General features: G+C 41.7%; 1 protein-coding gene across 1 annotated transcript in view; it reads right to left on the bottom strand.

Annotated features, from left to right (window-relative positions):
• The window catches only part of MDN1 (midasin AAA ATPase 1), a 181,737-nt gene that overhangs the window by 117,463 nt on the left and 52,625 nt on the right, over window positions 1–11,649 (bottom strand). Inside the window, exons 15-19 of the mRNA XM_012809944.2 lie at window positions 10,756–10,816; window positions 5,108–5,319; window positions 3,646–3,749; window positions 1,286–1,430; window positions 635–731 (exon numbers count right to left, since the gene is read on the bottom strand). Coding sequence (XP_012665398.1) covers window positions 635–731; window positions 1,286–1,430; window positions 3,646–3,749; window positions 5,108–5,319; window positions 10,756–10,816 — 619 coding nt within the window. The remainder of the gene's footprint in view (window positions 1–634; window positions 732–1,285; window positions 1,431–3,645; window positions 3,750–5,107; window positions 5,320–10,755; window positions 10,817–11,649) is intronic.

Genomic DNA, 11,649 nt, shown 5'->3' on the forward strand with positions numbered 1-11,649 from the left:
TAGACAGTGTAAACCACAGCACAACCACCCAATGCAGTGCTGTGAGGTCCTGTGTGTGACTGTGTAGACCGTGTAAACCACAGCACAACTACCTGATACAATGCTACAAAAGACAATCTGAGGATAGTAGGATTTTGTTAACATCTATGAACCATTAAGTGTCATACTAGTAGTAACCCAAAGGAAAAAATTCTCTGGTGTTCTGGAATTTCCCATATGCCTATCACCTATACAAAGATAAAGAATGTGACAAATAAGAAAACCAAGATTTCTCAACCACAAGGCAAAAAATTTCAAAGACTGCTCTAAAGTATTGGTTATATAATATACCAATTAGTAAATAAAGGGAATTTTTTTAAAATTCCCAAGAACCATCTCCTCACCTGTTCCTATTTTTTTTTGTAGAGACAGAGTCTCACTTTGGTAGAGTGCCACGGCGTCACAGCTCACAGCAACCTCCAACTCCTGGGCTTAGGCAATTCTCTTACCTCACCTTCCCAAGTAGCTGGGACTACAGGCACCCACCACAACACTCTGCTATGTTTTTGCTGCAGTTTGGCTGGTTTGAACCAGCCGCCCTCGGTATATAGGGCCGGCGCCCTACTCACTGAGCCACAGGCGCCACCCTCCTCACCTGTTTCTTATTCCTGGTGGGAGATTTCTTTTGCCTACATCAGTTGCTGGATTCATGCAGGCAAATAAACGGAAGTCAGGATGACGAACAAGTGGCTCTGTGAAGAGAAAATTATAAATTCTCAGCAACTTTTAACAATGAAGCAATCGGCCACAGTTCCCCAGGGGAAGTTCGTCTAACTCCCCAGAAGCCTGGGCCCTGCAACCCTGTGCTCACACCATCCTTGAACTCACTGACCTGCATATACACTTACTCTTATGGTGCAGTTCCCCAGTACTGTATAGTGTTTTTATTACTGTTATCCTCCATCACCCATTCAACCATGCATATTTTATCTCAGTGTGTGTCTCTTATCCACAATTCCATTACCTTAACAAATTATCTAATTCTTTGCATTCTCCATACCACCTAATATTAGTACAATGCATGGGGCAGTAAGTATCTAAGGCAGTGGTTCTCAACCTTCCTAATGCCAGAGCCCTCTAATACAGTTCCTGCGGGTCACAACCCACAGGTTGAGAACTGCTGATCTAAGGAATGGACAAATTCCATTGGGAGGCCTGTGTACTCCACCCTAACCAAAAAAATCTCACGCTCAAGTAGCCAAAAGGCTTGATGCTAAGGTCAAACACCAAGGGGTTCAAGTACTACCTGTGTCTCCTCGATCCAGCAACACCAGGGATCCAGAGGCTCCTTCAAGTAAACCACTCAGACATTCTAATATTTCTGGAGCAGCCAGATTAATCTCATCCAACAAGACCCACTCTCCTTTCTTTACAGCCTGAGCTAATGTACCCTAAAACAAAATAAAGTAAAATGATAAGATTCCTTCACCAAGAGCAGTTATTCAAGCAGGGTTGGAAGTAAAGGCAGGGGCAAACCCTTCACACATCCTATTCAATAAGCTTACACCGTGACTGCCAAATGGCCATCAGCTGATCAGAGTTAAGGCCAAGATAACTTTATAATGTCCAAAAGGGTCAAAAGAGTATCTTTGAGTCTAACAGTTTATTGAGATGCAATAAACCCGATCATATCATTATATGGATGGTCAGGTTAATAACTTACATTGTCTTCAGGTGTTTAAAAGTACCTGAGTGGCTATTAAAGAACTAGTTCTAAAGAACTAGAAATAAACATAGGGTCAGGGTGTGAGTCTACCAAGATTGGACAGTGTGTACTGGTGACACAGGCTGACACACACACAGCCTTTCACACTGGTTAAAGATTGAAGTGAATCCTTCCTTAACTCTAGCCCACTGACTTTATTCTTCAAAATTTATTTCCAAGAGCAAAAACAAATCTTACAATTCACTCAGCTGACACATACTTTCTTAGTGTTAAACTGCTTTATGTTTTTGTTTTCATCTTGATCCTAACAAAGAATCTACTACAAATTTAACAGAAAAAGAACAAATGCATTAACTCTAGTTCACTGCTATGTCATAAAAAAATAGGCCTTACTTAGAAAGCACTTGACATTTTAATTATTTTAGAGATGATCATATTAGTATTAAGCAGTGATAATCAAATTTCTCACACCCATGCATATATGACTGAGTGAAGCTTCTCTTACCAAAACAACATCTCAAGTAAGATTGTACCTCCTCTATGACATAAACTACAGAACATTGAAAAAAAAAATCAAAACAGCCCAAGAGGCCAGGCGTAGCGGCTGATGCACAGGCCGGAGCATTACTCAAACTCTGGAATTCAAGACCAGCCTGAGCAAAGCAAGACCTCCATATCAACTAAAAGTAGAAAAATAAGCCAAGCAGATAGCGAGTGCCTACAGTCCCAGCTACTTAGGAAACTGAGGCAGGAGGATCTCTTGAAGCCATGAGGTTGCTGGGAGGTAGGCCCACACCAGAGCACCCCAGCCTAGGGCAACAAAGTTAAAACTCTGTCTCAAAAAAAAAAAAAAAAAAAAGGCTCAGCGCCTGTGGCTCAAGTGGCTAAGGCACCAGCCACATACACCTAAGGTGGTAGGTTCAAATCCAGCCTGGGCCCGCCAAACAACAATCATGGCTGCAACCAAAAAACAGCCAGGTGTTGTGGCAGGCGTCTGTGGTCCCAGCTACTTGGGAGGAGGAGGTAGGAGACTCGCTTGAGCCCAGGAGTTGGAGGTTGCTGTGAGCTGTGCTGAATGCCATGGCACTCTACCCAGGGAGACAGCTTGAGGCTCTGTCTCCAAAAGAAAAAGCGCCAGTTATGAATGTTTAATCAAGATGATCCTCCTTACAGGATCAAAGAATAGTACACAGTATATTGAGATGTCCAAGCCCTAGAATCAAAAGTAAGGCATTAGTAATCCCAGCACTCTGGAGACCAAGGAGGGCAGAGTATCTAAGGTCACAAGTTCAAAACCAGCCTGAGCAAGAGCTAGACCGTCTCTAAAAATAGCCAGGCATTGTGACAGTGGGCACCTATAGTCCTAACTACTCAGGAAGCTGAGGCAAGAGAATTTCTTTAGCCCAAGAGTTTGAGGTTGCTGTGAGCTACGATGTGACTGCACTTTACAGAGGGCAACAAAGTGAGAATCCGTCTCAAAAAAAAAAACAGAGCACTGAAGTAATGACCCCCAGTCTCTCTCTCACATATGTGCACATGCTCTGTCTTGTGCACACTCTCTCTCCTGTTTACACAAACATACACATGGCCAGGAAAGAACAGAGTTCAGGGCGGCACCTGTGGCTCAGTGAGTAGGGTGCCAGCCCCATATACAAGGATGGCGAGTTCAAACCCAGCCCCGGCAAAACTGCAAAAAAAAAAAAAAAAAAAGAAAAAGAAAAGCTGGATGTTGTGGTGGGCACCTGTAGTCCCAGCTACTTGGGAGGCTGAGGCAAGAGAATCACTTGAGCCCAAGAGTTGGAGGTTGCTATGAGCTGTGACGCCACGGCACTCTACCAAGGGCAACATAGTGAAACTCTGTCTCAAAAAAACAAAACAAACAAACAAACAACAAAAAAAAAATCAACATTCCCTTAACCTAAATAAGGTAGACAAAGTACCTCTACAAATGCAAACAGAAGGGCATTCTCTGTCATTTTCATCTGCTGCTGGGCATGGTTGAGTCTGAGACCAAATGCTTCCCATTTCTCCTTTAGGAGCAACCCTGGAAGAGAATAAAGACAAGAATTCAGTACATGTTCTAAGTTGTGGTAAGTACAACTTTTAAATATGAAAAAAATACAATAAAACTCACATAAAAATTAAGCATCTTGGGGAAAAATCTAAACACTTAGATAATGGTGTTAATGTGCATCAGACACTACATTAACTAACTAGGTCATGCACCTGTTAATTAGCTCACATGCACGCGCACACATCAGTAAGCTCACATGCATGAATACCTATTAACTAGCTCACATGCATGTGCACACACATCAGCTACCTCATGCCCATGCATACATATTGACCAGTTCACACATATGCACATGTATGTCAGTCAGCTCACGCCCATGCATACATATTAACTAGCTCACACATATGCACATGTATGTCAGTCAGCTCACACCCATGCATACATATTAACTAGCTCACGCATGTGCACATGTATGTCAGCTCACATCCATGCATATGTATTAAATAGCTCACACATGTGCACATGTATGTCAGTCAGCTCACCCCCATGCATACATATTAACTAGCTCTCACATGTGCACATGTATGTCAGTCAGCTCATGCCCATGCATACATATTAATAGCTCACACATGTGCACGTGTATGTCAGCTCATCCCCATGCATATATATTAATAGCTCACACATATGCACATGTATGTCAGTCAGCTCACGCCCATGCATACATATTAACTAGCACACGCATGTGCACATGTATGTCTGCTCACGCCCATGCATATATATTAATAGCTCACACATATGCACATGTATGTCAGTCAGCTCACGCCCATGCATACATAAAATAGCTCACGCATGTGCACATGTATGTCAAGTCAACTCACGCCCATGCATATATATTAACTAGCTCACACATGTGCACATGTAGACAGTCAGCTCAGGGGTGTGCATACATCAGTCAGCTCACGCCCATGCATACATATTAACTAGCTCGTGTGTGTGCACACGCACATGTCGGTCAGCTCACATGCATGCATACATATTAACTAGCTCACACTCATGCACGCACTTGTCACTTAGCTCTTCTGTCACCACAGCAGCCCCATACAGCAGCCCCCTCAAGAAAAGAGGGCACAGTGAAATTAACTAAGCTATCAAAGCCCCTGGGCTGTGGAATTCACTATTTACAAATGAACTATTTCAGGAGAAATGTGAATGACCACTAGTCATTTGTTTTTGTGGGAAGCATGCCAAGAATCGTGGAAGCAATTACCTTTTCTAATTAATATGCTTTGCCCTAAGTCCTAGAAAGCTGCAGATTATTCTGCTTTATTCCTCCCCCAACTGTCTCTTAACTCTGCTGAGTGGCAATCTCATCCGGGTCATCTCCTTACCTGTCTCGCTCTCGTTCCCATCCTTGCTAACAGCAGACTTATGCACGTGCTGCATTAGTTTTAGGAGATCACGCCAACGTTTCTGCCTGTAACAGGTCTGAATGTGTCCCAAGAATGTAAAGTTTTGTTTCTTAGAAAATGTCTGGGCAAAGAGTTCCTCAAACGCCTCCCGTAAGGGTAGCCAAATAACCTTATGGTCCACTGGTTTATAACTGAAACAAAAGGTAAAGGAGATTCACAAACTTCTGAAGTTAACAGAATTAGAAAGCATGGTTCAGGAATATGAGAGTATATTTAAGGTTTCATTTAATCAAAATTAGAAATACTAACAAAACATTTTTAAAAATCTACAATATAGTTTTAAATTATAATCTACTTACTGCCACCTCGAGTGTCTAAAAGGCCTATACTAAAGATAAAAAACTATTATTAAATAGTGTTAGGAAAAAAATTGAAATTCTTAGGTAGTAAAAGGGCATGCCATTTATTTTACTAATAATGGCTAAATAAACATATTAGTTTATTCACTTACATTAACATACAGGACATATTAATAGACCATATTTAATTAAGATTGACCAAAATAGGTTCAGGATATTTTAGAAGAGAAATAATACAATATCCAAAAGCAAGTGAAATGAACTCAGCCCACACCTTCTCAACTAGGGGAACGGTAGTGAGAAGAGGATAGGATGACCACAGCATTGCTTACAAGGGGAAAATTAGTTGTGAGGGGACAGGCAAAAAATCTTAGAAATTGTAATGGTTTGGTGGTCCTCCAAAGTTCATTCAACTTTTACTTCTCAGTAGTTAGATTCTTCCACATACCTGTGCATTAAATCTCTATGGCTGAGAGGCCAGGAAATTAACTGAAATTTAATATTTGGGACAAGTGGGGGATAAATTTCTAAAAGTTGAGAAATACTACTCTAGCTTAAAAAAAAGTGGCCCAAGCAGCAATAATTACTTCTGGAAAATCCTAAGTATATAATTTTCTATAGCCTAAGAGATTAAATATTATAATTCAAGTAAAATAAGATTAATTTTATTTCCAAGAAAACTAAATTGAAAACTGAAAAGATACCAAACATGTTTCACAGCAGTCATCATACTTAGAGAACTCTGGGATTACTGTCCACTCACTGGCCTGGGAAGGAACGACAGTGAGCATCTGCAATTAAAGAGTCTGATCACAGAGAAAAGTATAGGAATGTCAACCCACGTAGGGTTTGCAATAAAGCCTTTGGAGGCTTTATTCCTCCTCGGTGGAGGAATGTGAATAAAGGAATGATGCAATCTGGTTACCCAGAAAAGGATCTACTGTTAAACAGAAAAGCGCCCGCAAGGAGGCGAGGAAGAGAGCCACAGATAAGAACAGTGCAGGAGACCAGCCAAGATAATGAGCTACAGTGCACAGAGCACCAGGCCAGAAATCAAACACAGCATATGTGTCATTTACATAAAATTGCCAGTCTTAGAAATAACAGTATAAATGGAATCCAAAACTCACTGAAGCAACAGAGTAACCATTAAGAACACAAATAATCAGCTCAGCGCCCATAGCTCAGTGGTTATGGCGCTGGCCACATACACTGGGGTTGAAAGGTTTGAACCCAGCCCAAGCCTGCCCAAACAATAATGACAACTACAACAAAAAAATAGCCAGGCAAGTGGCAGGTGCCTGTAGTCCCAGCTACTTGGGAGGCTGAGGCAAGCGAATCACTTATGCCCAAGAGTTTGAGGTTGCTGTGAGCTATGACGCCGTAGCACTCTACCAAGGGTGACACAGTGAGACTCTGGCTCAAAAAAACCTAGACACTCAAAACAACTGCTTGAGTAAATCCTGACTCCACTGCTACCTTGAACAAGTGGCTTGTTCCCTCTGAGCCTCACTGAGTTTACTTATGTGTAAAACAGAAAGAAAGGGCCAGCATAGTCCCTCAAGCCTATAATCCAAGCACTCTGGGAGGCTGAACCAAGGGTATTCCTTGAGGTCAGGAGTTCAAGACCAGCCCAAGCAAGAGCAAGACCCTGTCTGTACTAAAAATTTCTAAAAACAAATTAGGAGGGAGTTGTGGCAGGTACTGTGGTCTCAGCTACCCAAGAGACTGAGGCAAGAGAATCACCTGAACCCAGGAGAATCTCGGGTTGCTGTTAGTTAACCTGATGGCTACCATCTTCTAGCCTGGGCAACAGAGAGAGACTCTTGTCTCCAAAATAAAAATTTTATTTTTTTTTTTTTCTTTTTGGAGACAGTCTCACTATGTTGCCCTCAGTAGAGTGCTATGGAGTCATAATTGACAGCAACTTCAAACTCTTGCGCTTAAACGATTCTTTCGCCTAAGCTTCCCAAGTACCTGGGATTACAGACTGGCAGCCACAACACCCCAATATTTTCTTTTTGTTGTTGCACTTGTTTAATTGGCCCGGGCTGGGTTCGAGCCCGCCACCCTCAGTGTATGTGACTGGCACCATAACCACTTGCTATAGGCACCAAGCCCCAAAATAAAAATTTTAAAAAGGAAAAAAAAATTGAACACACATTAAAAAACTCAAAATAGTGCCTAGCACATAATGAGTGCCATAAAAAGCAGTTACAATTATTACTGTTATTACCTCAGTTGTTACTGACTTTATAAAAGGAGTGGCTTAAAATTTCAAATTAGACCAACTTCCTTAAAAGAAACATTTATTCTGCTCGGCACCTTTAGCTCAAGCAGCTAAGGCATCAGCCACACACACCAGAGCTGGCGGGTTCCGATCCAGCCCGGGCCTGCCAAAAACAAAGACAACTACAACCAAAAAATAGCCGGGGCTCAGCGCCTATAGCTCAACCGGCTAAGGCGCCAGCCACGTACACCTAAGGTGGCGGGTTCAAATCCCCAGCCCGGACCCGCCAAACAACAATGACGGCTGCAACCAAAAAATAGCCGGGCGTTGTGGCGGGCGCCTGTGGTCCCAGCTACTTGGGAGGCGGAGGCAGGAGACTCGCTTGAGCCCAGGAGTTGGAGGTTGCTGTGAGCTGTAATGCCACGGTACTCTACCCAGGGGGACAGCTTGAGGCTCTGTCTCAAAAAAAAAAAAAAAAAAAAAAAATAGCCGGACGTTGTGGCAGGTGCCTATAGTCCCAGCTACTCAGGAGGCTGAGGCAAGAGAATCACCTAAGCCCAGGATTTAAAGGTTGCTGTGAGCTATGATGCCAAGGCATTCTATCAAGGATGATAAAGTGAGACTCTGTCTCTACAAAAATAAAAAAAGAAAGAAAGAAAGAAAAAATGAAAAAGCATGCATTTCAAAAAAATTATTTTTAATTTTTTTAAAAAATTAAAACTTTTTTTAAATTTTTAAAAAAATTTTTAAAATCAACTGTCACACAAATACTCAATGGGAACAAAACTGATACCTGGCAGAACTGAGGAAATAGACTGTGAACCCTTACGTAGAACAAGGTCTTCAAACTATCTTCTGCAGAAAAGGCACCTCAGAAGCAACTAAAATGCCATGAGGGCATGGGTCCAGAGTACCTGCCCCACGCAGAATAAATCACTGTCTACCTTTCCATACACTGGAATTACCTAAGTGTTCATTTGAGAACAGCTAAAACAAAAGACAATGACTCACCAAAATTATAACATAACACAAGAAATAACAGAAATTATAAAAGGCATAAATCAGTACATCCTGGACAATATAATCAATAATGTATCAAAACAACAGATGCTGGTTAGGATACAGAGAATGGAACTCTTACACACCACACTGTTGGTGGGACTGCCAACTAGGAAAACCTCTATAGAAAGTAGAATGGAGATACCTCAAAGAACTACAGGTACACCTACCATTTCATCCAATACACACACTACTCGATATTTACCTAAAGGAAAAAAGGCCATGTTTATAGCAGGATTGGCACCCAAAGCTCAGTGATTAGGGCACCAGACACACATGGGCTGGAGGGTTCGAATCCAGCCCAGGTCTGCTAAACAAAAAAATAAAAATAGGCAGGCATTGTGGCAGGCGCCTCTAGTCCCAGCTACTGAGGGCAGGCGGAGGCAAGAGAATTGCTTGAGCTCAAGAGAATTGCTGTGAACTATGATGTCATGGCACTCTATGTAGGGTGACAAGATGAGACTCTGTCTGAATTAAAAAAAAAGAGAGAAAAATACTCAGGAGGCTGAGGTAAGAGAATCACCTAAGCCCAAGAGCTGGAGGTTGCTGTGAGCTGTGACTGAACAGCACTCTACAAGGGTGACAAAGTGAGACTCTGTCTCTAAAAAAAAAAAAGAGAGAGAGAAAAGAAAAAAACCAAAGGAGCAACACACACTAACCAAGACAGCAACCTGCAGCAGTATAAACACTCTGACGGACTCTATGACTCTTAATTTTTTTATAAAGTGTCATAATAATAATTTTATTTAAAATCATTCTAAAAGATTCACATTTACAAACTAGATTAAGTACATCTAAAAATGTCTTCTGTTTAATACAGTATTTGGTGCATGTAAACTATATTTAACCTGAGTTATAAAGCAGACAAAAGTAACCACACATATTAAGAATAGAAATATTACCTCTTCCTGATGACATCCCCTGCCTAGTCCCCAATTCTCTTTCCATTGTTTGTGCTTCCTCCGCACCCCCATCAGGATCTCCCACTGTGGTCCTGGCTGGAATGCAGCCTAACCATAGCTCACTGCAAACTCAAACTCTCAGAATCAAGCAATTCTTGCACTGCAGCCTCCCAAGTAGTTAGAACTATAGGGGCAGGTAACCGTGCCAGGATAATTTTCCTAATTTTTTGTAGGGACAAGGTCTCCCTCTTGCTCAGGCTGGCTTCAAACACCTGGGCTCCCAAAGTGCAGGGATTACAGGTGTGAGCCACCACATCTCGCTATACAGTAATTCCTAAACAAGGGAGTCACTATTCATCTTCAACATGATATACGTTAAACCATTTTATTGAGGATAAGATCCAATAATACAAGAGTAGAGAAAACAAACCATATTTCCAATAACACAGAATTAGAAAAATAAAGTTCTTTTTTGATAACTGATGCTAACACACTAAAAAAGCAAAATAGATTTTTATATTCAGGAAGTTGGCACCAAGGCAAAATTCTGGTTCATCATTTTGGGGCTCTGCACAGGGGCTCACTCCTATAATCCCAGCACTCTACAACAAAGACAACAAATAAAAACAAAAAAGTATAATTCAAAACAAAGAGAAAGGCTTGGTGCCTGTAGCTCTAACAGCTAAAGCACCAGCCACGTACACCAGAACTGGCAGGCTCGAATCCAGCCCGGGCCTGCCAAACAACAATGACAACTACAACCAAAAAAAAAATAGCCGGGCATTGTGGTGGGCGCCTGTAATCCCAGCTACTTGGGAGGCTGAGGCAGGAGACTCACTTGAGCCCAGGAGTTGGAGGTTGCTGTGAGCTGTGGAAAAAGAAAAAGAGAGAGAGAACTACCTACACACCCAAAAGCTCCTCAATAAATTAAAATCAATAAATACCCTGCTGGGGTGGGAAAGACGTGCATATATTTGTGTATTTCTCCAAGGCTATTTATGAGCTTCATAAGAAAACAAATATTTCTTACCTCAAGAAATAAACACAAAATAATAAAGGGCTTTGAGTCACACTTACCCTCCAAGCAAGTCTGCACTGTCACTTTGTTGATTCATATTGACAACCTTCAAACGGTGGCCTTTAAAAAAAAAGAAGAAAAGAATGACTCCAAAAATTTTATTAATTTATTTGTTTGAGTCTCAAGCTGTTGCCATGAACAGAGTGCTGTGGTATCATAGTTCAACCAACCTCCAGCTCTTGGACTCAAGCAAACCTTTTGCCTCATTTTTTTTTTTCTAATTTTAGTAGAGATGAGGTCTCACTTTTGCTTAGGCTGCTCTCCAACTGGTAAGCTCAAGCGATCTGCCCAAGTCAGCCTCCCAGAGTTCTAGGATTATAGGCACCGTGCATGGTCAACCCCAAAAACTTAAAAGACAATATCTAGTGTGCTCAAGATTTGGGGACAGAGCGCTGGCCACTTTTTTACATGTATATTTGCTCTGACCCTCTCATTTTACTTTCAGAACTCTTAACTGTTCCAGATTTCCTTATAGCCCTAAGAGGTAAGTAAACCAAAGACAATACACTATGGCATCATTGCTCTAGCATCAAATAATGGAAAGCAAACAGTAAGACCCTTCAGTGGTCTATAAATCTAAACTAAATAATTTGTGTAATATTTCTCAGACATTACAAGAAACAAGGCATTATGTTTATAAACTTGTCCACTTCGCTTAACTAAATGTAACAGGTAGAGTTTGATCCCATATCTGGTTTGAAACAAACCAAAATCCAGCATATGTATATGCAGAACATAGATCAGAAAGGAGCCAAGTTGCCTGGATGAGGTGACTCAGGCCAAGCACTCCAGGATCCCAAGAGGATCCCCTGAGGTCAGAAATTCAAAACCAGGCTCGGCGCCTGTGGCTCAAGCGGCTAAGGCGCCAGCCACATACACCTAAGGTGGCGGGT

The sequence above is a fragment of the Otolemur garnettii genome, unplaced genomic scaffold (assembly GCF_000181295.1).
Source record: "Otolemur garnettii isolate 467f Iridium unplaced genomic scaffold, OtoGar3 scaffold00118, whole genome shotgun sequence".
Classification (NCBI taxonomy): Eukaryota; Metazoa; Chordata; class Mammalia; order Primates; family Galagidae; genus Otolemur; species Otolemur garnettii.